This window comes from Chinchilla lanigera, unplaced genomic scaffold (assembly GCF_000276665.1).
Source record: "Chinchilla lanigera isolate Chin_1 unplaced genomic scaffold, ChiLan1.0 scaffold00005, whole genome shotgun sequence".
NCBI lineage: Eukaryota > Metazoa > Chordata > Mammalia > Rodentia > Chinchillidae > Chinchilla > Chinchilla lanigera.
The window spans coordinates 33,753,273-33,774,359 of record NW_004955406.1 but is presented as its reverse complement, the minus strand read 5'-3'; the positions used below and the strand labels follow the sequence as shown (position 1 = coordinate 33,774,359).

General features: G+C 34.8%; 1 protein-coding gene across 1 annotated transcript in view; it reads left to right on the top strand.

Moving 5' to 3' along the window:
• The window catches only part of Zbtb41 (zinc finger and BTB domain containing 41), a 45,322-nt gene that overhangs the window by 2,184 nt on the left and 22,051 nt on the right, over window positions 1-21,087 (top strand). Inside the window, exons 3-6 of the mRNA XM_005375119.2 lie at window positions 6,918-7,125; window positions 7,918-7,987; window positions 9,132-9,279; window positions 17,989-18,118. Of these exons, the coding sequence (XP_005375176.1) occupies window positions 6,918-7,125; window positions 7,918-7,987; window positions 9,132-9,279; window positions 17,989-18,118 (556 nt within the window). The remainder of the gene's footprint in view (window positions 1-6,917; window positions 7,126-7,917; window positions 7,988-9,131; window positions 9,280-17,988; window positions 18,119-21,087) is intronic.

Genomic DNA, 21,087 nt, shown 5'->3' with positions numbered 1-21,087 from the left:
TTTGGTGTGAAAGACTATTGATAATTATGTGCAGCTTTGGTGTATATACCAATTTAACTTCAGAGATAAGTGCTACTTTTGAGTCATTGATTATATCAGATTTAATAATTTGTGTACTATTTCCTCCTTATGCATAGTAGTGTATATTTTACAAATACAATCACTTTTCTAGTGTCCAGCACTTTTTAGAATTGGTATGTTTTAGACTAATGTGTAGTGAAGGACAAAATTGTACTGACTATAACTTAGTACTGTATGTAGATAATTTAGGAAGTGTCCTAATTAGTAGTACTAATTATTTAATAATGAATAAATCAACTTTTCCCCATTAGAAAAGCCTAAGAGATGTGTTCTATAACTTGAAGCTTTCAATGTTTTGAGATGTGTAATATTTACTAGTGAAATAATTTTCAGAAATGTCTTACATAAACTAATATACTTTTAATTGCAGTAGTTAAGCTCTTTACATGTAAATTCAAGTTAGGGAATTGTGAATTACATTTTAACTGATACAGTGATAGAATGTAGATGCAGCCTCATCTTGTAAAATTACTCAGTTTAGTTTATGTTCATATGTGGTACTGTTGAGTTACTTATATTATTGGGATAGGTAGAAATTTGTAAGTTTTTGATAATCAGTTGCTATCAGAATATGCGACAATATGCACTACAGCATTACAGTGGTAACATTTTGCTTTTTTAATGCCTATTGAGGGGTTGGGGATTTAGCTCAGCGGCACAGTGCCTGCCTGGCAAGTGCAAGGTCGTGAGTTCAATTCCTGGTGCTGGAAAAAAGTAAAAAAACAACAACAACAAAAAAATGCCTATTGAATATTTCTAAATGAGAACACTTTCAACTATCCAGTTCAATAATTTTTTTTTTTACTGAAGCTTTTATATGAATTAAATAACTTTTTTTGTAGGTTAGCCAACTGCAAGAGCTTATGTGTCCAAGTAACTTGTTAAGCAGGCAAATTAATACTGTTAGAACTATTAACAAATACTATGAGGTTATATAGAGAGGAGAAAACACTGAAGTATCTGAGAACACTTCATCTTTCTGTCTGGATTCTGTCTTAGACTTTGTACCTTTACCACATTCTTCCTGTATTCGGCCCTAACTGACCTCATTTGACTTGGAGATGACTAAACAGGGGTTAGTTCAGAGCATGCACTATAGATCCAGAGCATGCACTATAGGTCCAGCACATAGACCTCATATTATCCCACTGAACATTGAGTCTAGGCTGTGAGATGCTTATGAAGGAGAGAAATTCTGGGTTCCAGTAAGATTAAGAAAACTAGGTGCTAAGGTATAGCTCAGTGGTAGATCTGTTACTTGACTGGCATATGCAAGGCCCTGCACCCCACACACAAGACGATTATAATACATAATCCATTAATTCTGTTATATTTTCTTTTAAAAAATGAATTTTGCTTAACCTAGCATTCCTTCACAGAGAACTTCATTTAGTGTCCCAGGAAACTAGAATTTTACACACACAAGTTCAGAAGTCATTGTTCAAGATTAAGGTGTGATGTACTATGAGGAAGGCCATAAAATGCCTTTTACCAGATTAAGTCCAGATAGTTATGGAATCAGTAGGTCACATTGTAGGCTCATGTCTAGTTTACTTTCAAAATATATTTTACATTACATTATACTTCTTCTCTTATGCTTGTCCCTGTTAGAGGTGCTTGCTTTTTACTAGTAATTCCTTATCTCTATGACATTAGTATATCTCCCTGTCTCCCTTTTATCTATATCATATATTAAACAGATTAAAAAATATAAGCTAAATTATATCAGACTGCCTGAGTTTTTTTAATACAGGACTTTAATCCAGGACTTAGCCTGTGTGCTTTTGTTTTCTAAGTGAGACCGTGCTGATGTGCTGTTCATGGAGGATTATGAAGAAGAATAAATGGGATAGGGAACCACTCCAGATATTACACAGAATTTAACTGTTCAAGGAATGGTAACTGCTCTTATTATTCAGAAATCAAACATTTATTGTCGCTAAGTTTCTTAACACTTTCATGAGTAAATATGAAATGATATTCTCTGTCCTCCAAAATTTTAGAGCTTAATGAGCACATTTGGAAAACAACCATATTATAATAATGATAACCTTACCGAGTTAAGTACAGGGGACTGTGGAGATCAGAACATGTTTCATAGAGCAAGCAGTATTTGAGCTGAGACTTAATAGGAATTTACAAGGCAGAAGGACCAGTGTACAAAGGCATTGAGGTATGTTGTGTTCTGCAGATTGCTAAAATATGGATGGTTTCAAGATAGGCCAGGAATTCTAATGAAAATGACAGGAGATGAGGATCGGCAAGTATGAGGAGGTCAGATTTTGAATGGCTTGTATGCCATACAGAGGATTTTAGATATTATCTGGCAGAAACTGTTGAAAAAAACTTGATAAGAAAAATGGAAGCTTATAGGCATTATAGAAGGATCACTTTGCCTTCAGTGTGGAGAAAGCCAAGGGGACAACAAGGAGCGTAGAGCAAAGGACCAGGAGAAGCACGCTCCTTCCAGGACCAGGAGGATGAGTGGCACTGGGAATGACAAGTGAGACAAGGGTGAAGCATCGTGTTGTACTGTTGAACGTTAGATGATATGGATTGGTGGTGGGTAGAATGAAAAGAACATATAGAACCTGTACCTTAAATGTCCTGTATTTTTTCAGCAGTTTAAGAGCTACCATCCAATCCTCATACTACATTCATTCCTTTCATAGGATTTAAAAATGTCCACCCAGATTTTTGGGTGTTATCTCGTTGGTTGTTAATTCTAACTAAATTTGGAGCTTGAAGCTTGTGCATTTTACTCTTCATTAGTATACTTGGTAATATCCTAGGTCATTTTAAGTACTGTAATAAAATTTCAGTAAGTGCTTGTTTACTTGAACTAAGTGGAAAAGATGGTGTCCTGCTTCACATTGGACTTGCAAGAAGCCAGTTACACTTCCTTATCAGCTTTTAACTTGCCTGGCTTAGAGTAAATTTGAGAGATGAGCCCCACTTGAATCGTTAGCTATGCAATATGTAATGTAATAATTTCCATTACTTTGGGTCTTTTATCCTTTCCTATGTACTTAAAAGTTGGTTGAAGTGAGACTCCAAATCCAGTTATTTCTTTCCTTAGGCCACCAGCTGTCCTTTATCAGTGAATTCTCATGCAAATAAGAATCTCCTGACCTTTCCCCTTACACCAAAAATCTAGTTGGTAAAAACACAAAAATAAGATGACAGATGGGGTGAGAGAAATTTTGGATAATTTTTCTTTTTTATTTTTTCTACAGAGAACTAAAATCTTTCCTTGGATTAAAATCACAATCCCTTCTAGAGGTAAAAAATATTTTGTACAGCCCTCCCTTTTTTTAAATTAAAAAAGATGTACTAGTCCAGCCTGACAGAGATGCCACTTAATGCTTAGTGAATAGTTATAACAATGGCATAATTCTCTTACTGTAAGACTAAATATTTTAGTTATATATTCTTTATAGTATGCTATATGAATCAATTCAAGGTACAGTTTATGATTTAGCAGTGTCAGATATATAAAAAATTTAATAATGTTTCTCTTAGGAAAAGTGCATAAAATTCTGATAATAATTTTACATAACATCTATGAGGGAATACTGAGGCACAAGGTCAAATGCATTTGTTTGAAAATGATTTGAGACACAGTTCATAATGGTATTTAGTTGACAAAAATATTGTGGATGAAATTTCTCAATATTAGGTTGTTTCTTTTGGCAATCAAAAATGCTTTGAGTGTGAAATAAGTATTCTTCTGTGAAAGTATACTTACTTTTTAATTGAAACTTTGGTACATTTGAAATGAACCTTTTGATTTATAGTTTATTATTATATTTCCCACCACATAAATATGAAGAAACAGATGTACATATTGACTTATTCTAGATGCTGACTTTTTCTACTGAGGCATACCCCCCCACATATATACACCCTTACTAATGCTTTAAATGTGAGATTTATTTGGTGATAAACATTTATCCTCCCACTAGTCTCCCTGGCTCTTTTAAATCCAGCCTTTCCTCTGAGTTTTCTCTTCTCTTCTTGTTCAGAATCTCAAAGCCATGAGATAATAGGTGCTGCAAGGACTACAGCCATATTCTTTGAATTGATAACAAGAGAAGTTTTTTTCACTTCTGAGACTCTTAATGTTATAATGAATTACATTTCTGTGCTTCCATGTGTATTTGCAGAATGTATTTAAAATTGTTTTAAAAAATCTTCAGTTTTGTCTAATTTCAGTTATTCCAATTTAAATTTCTGTTTTCTTTATCTTGCTTAAATCTTTTCATGTCTGCCCACCTGTAGGAAAATGGAAGCCTAGGAGGAAGAATGGTTTTGATTTTTAATTTAACTGCCATTTTGATGGTTTTAGTATTGACTGGCATATAACTTAATTTTTATTTGCTAAGAAGAAAAGACTTAAATACAAGGAAAATACTACTGAGTATTTAATACAGCATCTTTATAGCAAAGGCATTTTTGTAGAATATAAAAGATTGACATAAAATTTCTTTTATCCTTTAAGATTTTTATTAAGTTACTGTTCTTGTTCACTTGGTAATAAATAACGAGATTTAAGCACTACAAGGTTGGTGAATTATCTTTCAGTCTTGAGAGTGTGTTCCAAACATTCACAGTTAAACCCTAGTTAAGAATCAGCGAGTTCTAGAAATCACTTTGTTGGTCATTTAAAAATCAGCCTCTATATTCTTGATTTATTTACATGGTTTGCCATGAGTTTGTGTTATTTACATAATTTTAAAAGTGATTTTAAAAAATGAAATGTAACACTTTAATAATCAAAGAAAACCTTTTTTTTTAAAGTTTCACATAGTGACCTCTGTCTTTTCCCAGTGTTAGATCTAATCTCTTGACCACAGTACAGGGAAGTGATGGAGGCAGGGTATTTATACAAATAAATACCCTGGGAAATGTGTGTTCTAATGGGAAAGTGTGTTCTAGCACTGGTGGAGAGGAAACTGATACCCTAGGCAGTGTGGGCAGCGGCAAGTGGAAAAAGCAACATCTTTCCAGTGTTCTCTGAGACTTGAAAACCCACTTACATCAGTTAGAATGGACATTCATAAATTAGATGTATCCTGATTCATAGTTGAGATGTGTATATCTACATATCCATACTGTGATCAGTAATCTGTATGCTAGTGATAATGCTGACTGTTCCTTACTAGTGCTTACCTTGTATAGTGTCATGTATTCATTATTTACTTCTCAAAATCTGATGAAGTATTACTAACTCAAGTACACAGAGGTTGAATTATTAGCTTATTTAAGATTGCACAGTTTAGGAAGTGTCCAAAAACTGACTGTGTTTTCTGGCTACCTGCATGTTTACATAAAGAAAAAATGATCTACATTCTACCATTACCTACATAGTCTACACGTAAAGACCTCATGGATTTTTGTCCAACTTTTTTTTCCTTTGTTTTTAATTGATATGGTTCTCCTTACCTTAAGGAAAATACCTTGATTTCCTATAACGTTGTAAAATATGATTAGCTCAGTTTTTCAGGCCAAGAAGATTTGAGGCAGAGAGAGGCTCCTTATCAAAGGCCCCATAACCTACCATTTAAAGAGCCAGATTCATATTCTAGTGCATGGATCCAGGGCCCAAGTGTTTATCTGTGATGTTCTTTTGCCTCTGTAATGTAGAAGTTTATGTTCTAAATAATGATGTAAAACAATTTTTTTAAGGCAGTTTATTTTCCAGTGCTAGGCATTGAACCTTGGGCTTCCCATATGTTAGGCAAGCACCTACCACTGAGCTACATTCCTTAGCCTTATTTTTTACTTTTGAGATAGAGTCTTGCTAAATTGTTCAGGCAGGCTACAAACTTGCAGTCCTCTTGCTTCAGCCTCCTGAGTAACTGTATTACAAGTTTACACAGTCATACCCTGTTCAAAATATATCTTTGCATTTCATCTTTTCACTGTAACTTTGCTCTTTGAGAAATCTATGCTAAATTTTCTTGGGTATTACTATTGAAAATACTGTAAAACCTGTTCTGAATATGGAGCACTTAGATACACAGATTATAATGGAAATTTCACATTATATTTGACTATCCATTATACCTCTTCATGTTTTCCTGCTTTCTCTTATCCCAGTGATGCTGAGATGAGACAAACAGCTTGTTGAGGTACATGTGCCATAGGTTCGCCACCACTGTCTTCTGCTATATTATACTGTATACTTATACTATATATATTGACTTTAGAAGACTACTGCTAAGCTTGCAAATACTAGTTACTTTCTTGGTTCCTAGTTTCTTTTAAGTTGGGGAGGTCTTATAAGAATAGGTTAGAGTGAAGTGCATGTCCTGATCAGTACTGTATCTTTGCAGTGCCCTTTCCAAATTACCTTTTGTGAGAAGAAAAAAGAAAATATTATATATGTGTGTTATTTTCCTTTGTGGTATTTATAAAAGATCTACCAATTCAATGTATGGATGTACATAGTAAAAGTAAACTATGAAAATAATGAGTAGATACTTTGTTAAAAGCTAGTTTTAAAATTTTTAGAGTTTTAAATTTAGAGAATTTGCCAACAGAATTCTAAAAAACTTTTCCAAATCTTATATGTGACATAAATAAAATGTGTGACATGAATAATTTTTTGTAAGTGACCCAAGTTTTTGAGAAAAAGTATATATTGAGCGGTAAGCACAAAGCAGTCCTTGAGGTTGTTCTGAGTTAGAAATTTAGGTCAAGTTTTTTTCTAGTCTTTTGTGTGGATTTTGGAGTGTATATTAAATTTACCAAATTGTGACATTTTATTCCACTGTCGAATTTCAGTCACAGTTTAGCAAATGTATGATTAATCTTAATTTTTCTTTTTATAGGGAAATATGAAAGCCACACCCGTGTGCACACAGGTGAGAAGCCCTTTGAGTGTGATATTTGTCACCAGCGCTACTCAACAAAGTCTAACCTAACTGTTCACAGAAAGAAGCACAGCAGTGAAACAGAATTTCATAAGAAGGAGCACAAGTGCCCTTATTGTAATAAACTTCATGCAAGCAAGAAGACTTTAGCCAAGCATGTAAAGAGGCAAGTATTATCTTGCTTCCATAATCTATTTTATTGTGTCTTCTAATATACATAGTAAACTAAAAACATCTGTGGAGTGCCTATTCACCATTCTTTCATGGCTTAACACTTTGCAGACTGCAAATTAAGAGCAGCAAATGTTAGTTTGTTCATATTTTTGCTGCTGTTGACATGAAATTTTTTGATACTGAAACAAGAATATAGTCTATAATAGTTTATTCTATTATTTTTTTTTTCTGGTACTGGGAATTGAACTCATGACCTTGTGCTTGCCAGGCAGGTGCTATGCTGCTGAGCTAAATCCCCAGCCCCCTATAATAGTTTAATATGTCACATTTTTAAATATCCTATTTTCTGTCTTGGGTTTTGCCAGGTGTATGTTTAGAAATACATGATCTTAAAATGCTAGGAAATTTGTTTTTTATATGCAAGTTTACATTTAAAGTGTAAAAAGTTTGTGAGACAGTATGTAATATTACATTGTAGATTAACTCCAAAGAAAAAATTTACTGAAATCTGAAATATAAAAAATCTGATGAATAACACTGCACATTATCTATATTGGCTAGGTTCTGATATGTGTTTAAAATATGATTAGAACTTTATTTAAATATTGCTCCATAAACTTAGGGATACTGATAAATTTATTAAAAATGGCGATGATACCTATGTTCTTACCACGTGTCTGTCTTTTAAAGAAGGAAATCAGTACCTGATTCTTATAATTATTACTGACAGATTATATGGAACATTGACTTCATCTTCTCCTTGTGGTATTCTTTTCTTTGATAGATTTCATCCTGAAAATGCACAAGAATTTATTTCCATTAAGAAGACTAAAAGTGAAAGTTGGAAATGTGACGTAAGAATTTGTAATTTGTATTAGAAAACCAAATAGTGTTTAATATTTAATGCGCTTTATCATTCTTATCTCCTTTACGGTTCCAGTTTATATCTGTGGAGAGAAAGAGAGAGGGATATTCTCAACCTTTCTCTGACTTCAGCTTCTATAACTTGGAGTTCACTTTATATTATTTGAATCTATATAATATTTTCCCCTTACTGAGTTTCATCATCCTTGGCTATAAAATGATGAATTGATAATTCATCAAATGATGGATTGCTAATTATATCCAATCAAATATATGGGAACAATGGTAGTCTGTTATTTTTGACATATAAATAGCTTAAACATACTTCACAGACTAAGAGATTCCTGTCTAGAATTAAGCTAGATTATTCTGTAGCACTATTAAACATAAAAGGAGATGAAATTCATTTATGGGTTTTTTTTTGTCTTTTTGAAATGAGTTTCACTATGCAGTTCAGGCTGACCTTGAACTCATTTTATAGCCCAGGCTGGCATTGAACTCACAGCAATCATCCTGCCTCAGCCTCACAAGTGCTGGGATTATAGGCATGTGCCACCACACCTGGCTTTAGTTATTGTCTTGGTTACTTTTCTCTCGTTGCTGGGACAAAATACCTGATGCCCAAAATTAAGGAAGGAAAGGTTTATTTCGCCTACAGTTTGTGGAACTTTCGGTCCATTCTTGGCAGGTTACAAGGCAGAGTGGCACGTGGCAGAGGGCTACAGCTCATGGCGGCAGAACACAGCAAAAGCAACAAGCACACAAGGGAGGAATGGCCCCAAGCAGCTTCTTCCTCTCCCTGACATATGCAAACTACCCACCCCAGGGCTGGTGTAGCTGTCACACTCATAATCAATTAAACTCTAAAACCCTGCCCCATGACCACATGAGGCTTTGGGGGGGGGGGGACACACAGACACAAACCATAATAGTTATCTTTAGTACTAATTTGAAATAATTCCTTACTGTAATTCTGCCAGGGCTCCTTCCCTCCCTACAATTAGAATTTGGTTATATTTTTGGGAGAGATTTCTTTTTTGCATTCATTTGAATTTAGTGTTTTTTTTGTCATTATAAATGTTATGCTTTAATTTTTAATTCTGGTTCTCATATTTTATATACATTTTTATTTAGATTTGTAAGAAATCTTTTACTCGAAGACCACACTTGGAGGAACATATGATTCTGCATTCTCAAGATAAGCCTTTTAAGTGCACCTATTGCGAAGAACATTTCAAGTCACGGTTTGCACGGTTAAAACATCAGGAAAAGTTCCATCTGGGTAAGCAAGATATTCTTCCTTAGAGCAGTCATAACGGTTACTGATTACTGTATCATGCTGTAGGAGCCATCTACTCTTAACCTACTTATTCTTTTGAAAGTCCTTATTTTTTTAAAGTAGTTTCAGGTTCACAGCTAAATTAAGAGGTTATAGACATTTCTCATCATACCTCCTGTTGTCACACACACGGCATTCCTGTTATCAACACCTGCCATCACAGTGATATATTTGTGACAACTGATGAACGTTCAAGTTTTGGTGATTGTGGATAAAAGTTGTTTATAAAATTGTTATAAACCTGTATGTGTAAGTTTTTATGTGGACACAAATTTTCAGCCTAGGAGTGTGAAAGCACTAGTAGATGGTAGGAGTATATTTAGTTTGTAAGAAACCACCGTTCTGTTTTCCAGAGTTGCTACATTTTGCATTCAAACCAACAAGGAATGATAATTCACATCCTTGGTAAATATTTAGTATTGTCAATTTTCTGAATTTTGGCCCTTGTAATAGACGTTTAGTGGTACCTCACTGTTTGAATTTCCTGATGACACATGAAGTAGAGCACCTTTTCATGTATTTATTGGCCATTTCAATATTTTCTGAGGTGATGTCTGCCAGTCATGGACCCATTGTTCAGTTGGTTGTTTGTTTTTATTGTTGAGTTTTGAGAGTTTTGTGGGTTTTTTTGGAGAAGGTCCTTTATCAGATTTGTTTTAAAGTATTTTCTCCCAATCTAGCTTGTCTTTTCATTATCTTGACAGTGTCTGTCACAGAAAAAATTTTGCATTTTAATGAACTGTAGTTTATCAGCTCTTTCTTTCATGAATTGTGCCTTTGTTTTCATATCTAAAAAGTCATCCCCAAGCCTGAAGTTAACAGTTTTTGCCTCCATTATCTTGTAAGAGTTTTTTAGTTTTTCATTTAGGTCTGCTGTTTATTTTGAGTTCATTTGCAAAAGGTACAGTAAGGTCTGGGTGTAGATTTTTCCTGTGTATGCCCATTTGTTCAGTACCTTTTTAAAAAAACTGTTTACTCTGTTGATTAGCCCTCACTCCTTCCTTGATAATTTGGCCATATTTATGTGAGTCTAGGTTGTCTTCTGGGTTCTCTCTTCTGTTTTATTGATCTTTGTCATTTCATCTGCCAGTACACTGTCTTGGTTATTGTCACTTTGTAGTCTTGAGGTCAGATATTGTCAGTTCTTTAACTTTAAGTCTTCTCCCTTAATATTATATTGGCTACTCTGGATTTTTTTTTTTAGCCTCTCTAAATGACCATTAAATTATTTTGTCAATACCAAAAAAATAATTTTCCAGGCTTTTGATTGAGATTGCATTAATTTCTGGATCAAGTGGGGAACAACTGGCATCTTATCCATGTGGAGTCTTTCAATCCATGAACACAGAAGTCTCTCCATTTATTTAGTTCTGCCTTTGGTTTCTTTCATTAGCATTTTATAGTTTTTCTTTGTACGGATCACATACATATTTTGTTAGATTTTTACTAAGTTATTTTGTTTTGGGGAATTGTTGAACTACTCTTGAACCTTGTGTATTGAAATAGATAAAGGAAATCATACAAATATGGAGGAGTACTATATATACTGCACTTCTGGGAGATCACTAAATATGGTGTAGTGTTTTATTTTGGGTGGCAAATGTGCTGGCATAAGCAATGCAGATAATTCACATTTGTCTATTGGATAGATTTATCAGTGCTTGAGATAAGACATTTTGCCTGGTAAAACTCATTATCAAAGAATGGAATAAAATTAATATATGTGGAATAAAGTATATTTGATAAATTCTTTCCCTAATGCCTATGACTAAGGTGGATCTGCAGGTCTAGATGGTGGTATAGTTTGGTAAATACATGACAGTTGATCCCAATAGTGAATTGTTGTGATCCCACACAGAAGCATTTCCCCTGTTCTGTTCAATGCTTTTATTAATAACTTAAGTAAAAATAATTTAGATAGATAGCTTTCTATATGGCATATAAGCCAGAGGGGTATTTAATATGCCAAAAATTTTTGTGAAAAATATGAAAAATCTGTATGCTAGATATTAGATCAAAACAAATTTAAAATTAATTAAGAATAAGTACAAAGTTGTAGATTATGAGACTAATCTGACTTTTAATCATTAGAGCTTGAAAAATTATAGAATGGTAGAGACTCCAGACTCCTTATTTTTGGATGGGTTTAACAGCAAAGATTGTTTGGGCAAAGATACAGTGTGAAACAGTAATATGATATGACTGACAAAACCAATGTAGTTTTAAACTATGTTAATGTGTATTGTTCAGAATTATGGAACTAATAGTCTTAACGAGTTTTAAATTGATCTGGAAAATAAATTCATTTCTCTATGCAACATTTAAAATGGATATTAACAAATAAGTGTATATTTTAGAGGTGAATAATTTTGGTGATACAGGAATTTACAGACATGTCATCTGAAAAACTGTTGAAATAATTTGAAATATTTTGTCTGGGGAAGGGAGATGGAGTACATCTATCTTCAGATATTTTCAAGGCTGTTTGATATAACAAGACATATTAACCTTCGTGATTGTAGTATATAAGGCTATTACATGCTAGAAGATTATTTCTTTTTAGTTCAAATTGCCTTTACTATGTTATACAGTAATAGTATTCCATTGCAATAATTCTAAGATGTGGATCAGTTTTTATGAAAACAGTTTTTATGGTTACTAATTGTAGTTGGAGACATGTTCATGATTGCATGTTTCATGTGAGAAATTTCTTTACACTTTAGTTCCAGGAAAGATAGTTTTTATTTGAGAATTAGTGGGCTTTTCTTTATTTTGAAATGAAAACTGTAGTTAATATTCCTATAAAAACATCCTAGCAAAGTGCAGTGATTTTTATAACTGACATGATAGAGTCCACTTCCTTTATTTATTTCTTCTTTTATTGGCCACATCGTTTAGTAAATGAATTAGCATTTTGAGAACACTGGGAGAAAATTCCAAGATGCAAATTTACTTTTACTATCAACCTTTTTTTCTTTTTTTTTTGTTTGTTTTTGTTGTTGTTGTTGTCTTTTTTTTTGAGACAGCGTCTCGCTCTGCAGTTCAGGCTGGCCTTGAGCTCACTTTGTAGCCCAGGCTGGTCTCAAACTTGCAACAATTCTCCTGCTTCAGCCTCCCGAATGCTGGGATTACAGGCATGCACCACCACCACCGGCTAACTATCAACCTTTTTAATATATGTGAACCTACAAATTAACTTGTTACAGTAGCTATTTTCTCATCAGTAAAAGTGTATTAGTATCTGATTGTGATATGTTGAATTGGTCAGCTCTTAAGAGTTGTTGAAAAGGACTTTCCTAAAAAGAGGTTTAACTAGATTTTTTATGGTTTATTAAAGGAATATTTTTTCAATCGTGATTTACCATATCAATAAAAAAAGCTGTTCTGAAAAACTAGGCAGTAAAGGTTAGCTAGCTAATCTGGTAACTAAAGTTCACTGAGTAAAATGCTCAGGGTAAGGACATTGAACATTCAAAGCAGTAAGTATTTATTGAACAGCTACCAATTATGTGATAAACTGTGTGTTAGAATCTGGAGTTACTATTCCTGCCAAATTAAATTACAAGTAAATAAGTCACTACATGATAATGCCTTGTTCACACAAATATTTTACAAATGATTAGTTTATTTACATTATTTTAAATAAGAGTTGACATTATTAGGAGAAAAACAAGTATAAATGAAGTATAAGACTTCATAGCAAGAGTGATTTGCAGCATTACACTTAACCAGCCACCTACTAGGTGATCTGGAACAGCCTCTCAGAGCTCAGGGCTCTTCATTTTTGAAACAGAATTACTGTAAATACCTACTCTACAGTAGTACTGTAAATATCTACTGTTGTAATGTTTATTAAGTGACACATATAGAGCCAGGCATTATTTGTACTTCCTTTCTCTAAATGTGTTATTTCTAGTATTATTACTTTCAAGACTGTTGAGAAACATGTATTTTTAAATGAAACAATTTTTGCATTTTCACTATTATTATTTTAAGAAAAAAAACCCAAGTAAAGTAAAAATTAACAAAGTAGACTATTACTACTTTGAGCATTTCAGTGTGTGTGTGTATTCAATATTGCATTTGGTTTATTTCTTTAATAATGATAAGTGAAAATATTTAATGGCATATAGTAAGCTTCTTTTACACTCCAACTCTATTCTATCCCTTGAGTCACTGGATACTCTAGATACTCTAGAGTAGTTCACAACATAGGTGTATATCAAGATCACCTCGAGAGCTTGCTAAAATTAACTTTAAAATTCAGTTTGTGGGATCTCACCCCCTGTGTGTCTGATTGCATTGTTCTGGAACTTGCTTTTCTAGCAAGTTCTCAGATGATGCTGAGGCAGATGACTAGATACCACAGTTTGAGAAGCTTCAGATTACTGAAAGCCATACTAATAGGGGAACCACCTCTCTTCAGGATTATATATTTTGTCAAGTCAGAGGGAGAGATACCTATATAGTACAACTGAAGAGATGAAGGAAAAGAATTTTTCATACATATTTCTGTTTATAAATGTAAGTTACTATTTGGGTTTTAAAAGTCAGATCTTAAAATTCTAGCCTATCTAGAAAGTTGTCTTCAAAATCTAGTTTAGTAAAAGTTCCTAACTTAGTTTCATATATAAAAAGTTCAAAGAGGTTTGGCTATATGCAAAACTTAGTTCACAGTGTAGGAAAAATAAATACATAGTAGTTATTATCTTTAAAGAACTCTGGTAAGTAACTAAACATAAAAGCTCTTTTTCTCCCTTTGCCCAGCCTGAGTCTTCAACCATACATGCAGTTATTACCTTATAAAAAGTTTTACTGGTGGATATTCAATTCTTTGCTTATGTCACAGTGCTCATTTTGGATCTTTTATTTACTTAATCTTTTTATTTTCACCTATGCAAATACTCTCCTTTTGTCAATTCCTAGGATCCTTTTGTGCTGCACAGGCAGGGAAGTTGGAGAGATTTTTAATAGCACATTGGACTTAGTACAATGCTAGATATGAACACTTGAATGAGTTAAAAAGTGAGGAAAAGACTTAAATCCAATGGAAAATGTTATATTAGGAATTAATATTATAGATACTTAATACAATGTAAATTTCTGAGGGCATCTCTCATTTTTAATATTTAAAACATGTTGAAATTCTTCCAAGGCTACTGGGGCTACTAAAAAGTTTGGCCTGTAGATATGTTTATGAATGCCAGTGTCCAAATTGTGCTATTATGGTTAATTCATTACAATTTCTTCTGTAGTTTGCCTTTTCAAATTCTGAGACATCTTCCAAATGTATATCTTCCTTGAGCTATGTCTACTATATTTCTTTTCACAGATTCTTTTGGTTTTCCACTTAGTAAAACTTATTCTGTCCACTTGCTTACTGGGTAAAATAATAGTAAATTTTAAAAGGTAGCTAAGATCAGTATTACTGTTATGATTTGTGTCTAGTCCCCTCAAACCTTCATCCCGTCCTGATATGCAGACTTTTCCTAGATGGTTGAATCTAGAGTTAGTGATTTATTCATGGTCCAGTGCTGGGATTAAGGGTATAGGTGCTACATCCACCCTAGGACAGGTACCCTGCATGCAACATAAGGGACAGAAAGAGGTTGGTCTCTCTCTCTCCTCTCCTTCTCCCTCTCTCTCTGTCTCTCTCTCTATCTCTCATTCTCTTTTTCTTGTTGCCTTTGCTGTCTTCTACTACCATGAATGGTTGCCCCTCTGCCATGTGCCACCCTGCCTTGGCTAGCCAATAATGAACTGAAACCTCTGCAGACTGTGAGCTAAATAAACCTTTCCCCCTTTAATTTTGGGTATTGGGTATTTTGTCTCAGCAATGAGGGAAAAATAATAAAGACAGAATTTGATACCAGAGAAGTCATTGCTGTGATATTACCTGGGCATGTGGCTCAAGAGTCTTTGTAACTGGATTGTTGGGAAAAGAGTTAGGAAAGGTTTAGAGATACCAGCTGAAAAAGTAGAAATGGAACACTTTAGTCTGTACTGGGTGGGAGATTCTGGTCAGACCTTAGAAGATCAAAAGGTTGAGAGAAATCCTGCCAGTAACGACCAGGCTCAGGTTTCTGTCGGGAAGAAAGAGTTCACTGGCTGCTGGACTCCAGATGATCTATGTTGTGGGTTAGCAGAAAAATTACCTGCATTTTGCTCATGTCCAGAGACTGCCTGAGACTGAGATTAAGGGCCATGGACTCATTAATCTTGTAGAAGAAATTTCAAGGCAGTCTAATGTTGAGGTGGTAGCATGGCTGCTGCTGGGGACCTTTAGCCAGATCTGTGTTGTGAATCAAGAGCAAAGAGCCAGCAGGATGATTTAAAACATTGTGAGTTTGGCCAGAAAGGAAGCTCCAATAAAGCTATGGATTGCAAAGGCAGAGCAGAGGAGATCTTGATTGCTGAAAAGGAATAGGAGAATAGAAAAGATGGTCTGAGGGTGTCACAAGAAGCAGCAGAACTCTACCCTTTGCAGCCTCAAAATTGCAAAAGTGAAAGATTGCTTTTAGAAGAGAGCCCCATAGCACCATGTTGCAGAATGGCAGTGACCTAGAGAATTTGTTCCGCAGAACTGGATTCAAAGTGCTCAGTGATCCAGACACTCAAACCCTACAGCCAAGAGAAAGAGAAACCTGGCTACTGCTCCAGCTGACAGCAGACCTTGGCATCATCCATGTGGCACTGGTATTAGTTGCATGCAGAATGGAAGAGTTGTGGGGTCAGGAAGGCTTCCACCAGATTTCAGAAGGCCTAGGAGGCTGGTCAGTATGTCCCTGAGAGGGCAGAGTGTGAAGCAGTGAGTGTGAAGCCAGAGATACAGTGCAGAGTCCAGAAGTTTGGAGAAGCCAACAATGTGGATCATCTGAGAAAAACTGCGAAGAGGGAGCACAGTAGACCCAAGAGAGAAGCCATGAGAGCTACAACTGTCAGCAGTGCCATAGGAGTAGAGCCATCCTTTGGAGATCACATTTTGCCACAGATTGCCTCAGTGCTGCACATAGAACTATAGCACTTAATGTTTGCCTTGCTGGATTTTGGACTTGCTTTGGTTCCAGTCCTTTGTATACCCTTACTTGTAACTTTTGGAGTGCAAATATCTATCTTGTGCCATTGAATGTTGGAAGTGTTTAACTTTGTTTTCATTTGTACAGGCGCTCACAGCTAAGAGTTTGCCTTAAATCTCAGAGAAGACTTGGGACTTGGACTTTTCAGCAGTGCTGAAGCTGTTAGGACTTCAGCAACTCTTAAAGATGGTCTAAAGGCCTTTACATAAAGGAATGTGCATGAGTCTTTCAGGGCCCAGAAGCAAAATGTTTGGGTTTGTGTGTGGATGTCCCCCTAAAGCCTCATGTAGTCATGGTGGGTGGGCTTTTCCAAGATGACTGAATTTGGAATTTGTGGTTTATTCATGGTCCAATGCTAGGATTAAGGGTATAGTGTTATACCTGCCCTAGGGTGGGTAGCCTACATACAATATTAGGGAGAGAAATAGGCTTGTCTCTCTCCCTCCTTTGCTTGCTTTTACTGTCTTTCGCTGCCGTGAACTATTGTTCTCTGTCATGTGCCACCTTGCCTTGGAGCCAGCCAGTTATGTACTGAAAGCTCTACCAACTGAGCTAAATGAACCTTTCCCCTTTTAACCTTGAGTGTTGGGTATTTTGTCTCAGTAACGAGAAAAGTAACTAAGACAATTATGAGAAATTTGGTTTAATTTTGTAAAATTATATGAAAATGTGCCACAGTATTTTCACTGTACTCAGTATCAATAAAACGTGTGTGGAGAATAGCAATATGCAGTGTGATAGAAATAGGCAGTAAATGTTTAAATTTTTAAAAATTTATTAAGGTAAAAGACACATTGCCATTAATCCCCCTCACAATATTCTCCCTTCCTTGAACGCATTTATCCCATCATTCTTACCACATCTTGAAGCAGTTCCTGAAAGTCCTCTTACATGAGTGTCTTTATGAGATGTGATCAAATCTACAGTGAATGCTGCTGTTGAGTGCCACCCAGCAGGCAGGCAGGCTTTATGGGGTGTCTTCATCCACTTTAGTCACTGGATCTACAATGAAAAAGATAAACGTTTTGAATCAATTCAGGGCATTGAGACAGCTGTGAAAGCGCAACTTAGACATTGAAGAAGACTTTCAGAACTGCTTCAGAAAGTGACAAGAGCATGATTAATGGCAGTGTGTCTTTTACTGTAATAATTTAAAATTTAAACTTTCACCATATCACCCTTTGTGTATTTATAACTGATAAGTTCTATTATTCTTTTCATTCTTTCAAGGTTTCACCTCTTCACAGAAAGTATGTAGTATTTTCTGTTTTGTATCAGTTTGATTTCAAAGTAGGAATTGCCCATTTCAACTTATAACACATTAGTTTCTTTAGCACTTGTATATCTGCTACGTGCCAACCATATACATGGCTCTAAGGACATAGAAATGATAGTTACCTGTCTTCTAGAAATAATCTAGAAGTGAAGAGAAAACTGCAAATTAGTAAACACAGTGTATTATGATAAATACCCTGATAGCATCAGGTGTAAATTTATAGCAAATCTATTAAGTTTACCTGAGTTTTGAGCTTTACTTTTAAGTGCATACTATTCTTTTTTTTCTTTTGTCTTTCAGGTCCTTTTCCATGTGATATTTGTGGTCGGCAATTCAATGACACTGGAAATTTGAAACGCCATATAGAATGTACTCATGGTGGAAAGAGAAAATGGACTTGCTTTATTTGTGGGAAATCAGTACGAGAAAGGTGACAAATATCTGCATAACTAAAAAATTTTAGTACTTTTTATGTAAAAATAGCTATAAATATGGCTCATAAAGGTATACAGTAATTCAAGACATAATATCTGAGGTATGCATTAGTTTAAAATATAAGGGTAAGAGAAAAAAATATATATACTGTAGAAGATGCCATGGAATCAGGATTTGCAGATTGACATGGTTGACATGTCATTTTATCTCTATGTAATCCGGTTAAAAATACATTAAAGGTTTATTTTTTAAAGATAGAAAAAATAGGCATCAAGACTGCAAGGGTTTGAAAGCCATAAAGCAGATGAACCAGTGGCAGCTGACTTACCAGATGTAAGAAAGACAAATTCCAAGGTGACAGTGGGGAAATACAAGAACCTAGTTTACGTTACAGAATTCAAACAAGGTATGGGAACTGGCAGTATCCGATTCTACTTGAACTCCAATGAAGGAGCACTGGAGTAAACTCTGTTGAAGTGTTTGAAGCTAGATCATTGGATTGCTTTCTGTAGTCCACATGTGCCATTGCCTGCTGTTTGCTAACAGGAAATTGTGGTATTGGAATATGCCATGTTGTAAGGTGGTTAGATGCATCCTCAATGCTGAAAATAGCCCTAGACCTCCTCCCTGCCAGTATTTCGGCTTTTAGATTTTACCTTCCAGATAACCCACTAAAAGGCTATTTCCTGAAAATAGCATAAGGGAGAATATTGTTTTAACAAATGATACATTGAATAAGAATATCTTGGACTTTTCTCAAGAGCAACACTAGAAGACAATGCATTAGTATCTTCAAAATTCTAAAAGAAAATAATCTCTTGCCTAGAACTCTCTTCTCAGCTAAACTAGCAATCAAGTCAGAAGATAGAACAGTAATATTTTCTTGATGTATTCAGGAAATTGGCGTTTAATTTTTTTCTCATAACCAATGAAGGTAGTGCTCTGCCAAAACAGGAGTAAGCGCCTAAAAGGGAAAGAAAGCCACAGGAAATAGGAGTTCTGACACTGGAGAGAAGAAAGGGAGTTCCCAGGAGGAGGGCGAATGATGATACCAAGATGGTAGATATATGCCCCTTAGGTAATGAGTACTCCCTACAGGTAGTAATGTGACCCAAGACATGTGGAAGGTTGTCATTATCAGGGTTCTCTGTGGGCATGTCTCATCTTTTAAATAGGAGACAGAATGCTGGAGGAGGTCTGACTTCTCTGTACTCTGCTCTCTGTAGTACCTCTGTGAATCAATGAGGTTCCAAGTCTTCATGCCCCTCTGCTTCATTTAACTGCAGATACTCATTTGAAGTCACTGAAATGTTACCTGGGGCTGTCCATGAAAATTAGAGATAGTTGGCTGTGAGCTAAGAAGCAGAGTACAGAGCATCCTACTTGTTTTGACTAGGTTTCTGCTAGATTTTTTTCAGTACTAGATGTATACTAGTTCTTGCAGATGTTCCCACTATAGTGAACCTGTGTTTTCCAGTATTTATTCATGACCTTACCACTGACATGCCAGAAAAGTCTCTTGATGACCCTCAAACTCCAGCTAGACTTTGATCCAGAGATCCTGTTCATATTATATCTGTGCCCTTTAGTACTTACTTATGGCAATATTGTAAGGTTTGTGCTTGCTACTCAACTTTTCAGAAGCATACGGTATATTGTTTAGTGACACACACCCATACCCACCCGTATATGTATATGGTAGAATAAAAAGGGACTGCTTAGTATATGTTTTTTAAAAAAATTTTTATTAATTTTATAGAGAATGAAAAAACAATAAAAATGGTACAGAATTTCAAGACAAGAGGAAAGGAAATTAACAGTGGTTGTTTTATTGCATATTGTTACCTTCAGAGTAGTTGTTCAGATTACCAGATATAAGCATGCAAAATTGATCAAACAATTAAGCATTAACTGTGCCTTTCAATAAACCAATAGAAATTAGTAGTACGATTATCTTATCTCACGTGTGTGTCTGTGTGTATAATATGTGGTTATTTCTGAGGAAAGAGAAGAATAAGATTTAGGAGAAGAATGTGGAGGCATATCAGGTACCAGTAATTTTCTAATTTTTAACCTACATATTAATATTACTCTTTACGGTACATGTAAATTTTATATACTCTTAAGTACTTAAAAGTTTCATAACAAAAATTAGAAATGTTGTTTTCTTTAGTAGTTGGCTATGATGGAGGAATAGAAAAATCAGTATACTATAATGAAACTAAAATTACAGATTGGAAAATTATATAGTTTATTATATTAATTATAAACTTTTTCCCCATATAGTGCTTTCTGTAAAAACAAAAAGCAAACAAGCCATAACCATATTATCTGTTTACTATAACTACTTTTGGGGATCTAGGAATACTTTTAGGAGTATTTTCCACAGGTGTTCATAAATGCATCGGGCACTTGTCAATTGTCAGTGTACCTTGTGTAAGAGCACCATCTGCTGGCAGAGCTCTGTTTTCATGTCTTAAACTCATTAGGTGGGGTAATGAAATAAAAACCAAATGATACTTAACAGCTGAAAGCCTGCACAGGTCAGTCATATTTGTCTTTCACTTCTTCCCCCTTAACGAGCTTCATCTTCATTCAACACTTCAGTTAATGAGAAAGCCCCAAAATATAGAACTGTAGTGGTTTGGAGTAGTTATAACTGCGCAGTAACCCATTGAGAGTCAGTTGGCGCGAAGACTTATGAATAGCAATTACATCTTTCTGTAGATTGGTTTTTCACGTTTACAGAGGCATTTGTAACATTGTGTTAAACCTTAAGACATTTTTGAAATAAGTGTTGAGCACACATTTAGGACTATTGATAAACTAGATTCCTAAAATATTATTAAGCTACTTACCAAAATCCACACTATTTTTTATCTAATTCAGTCATAATTTAGGGTTTTTTATTTATGTTCCCAAAGTTTGCCTATATTAAATAATTACACCTGTAAGCAAATCAGT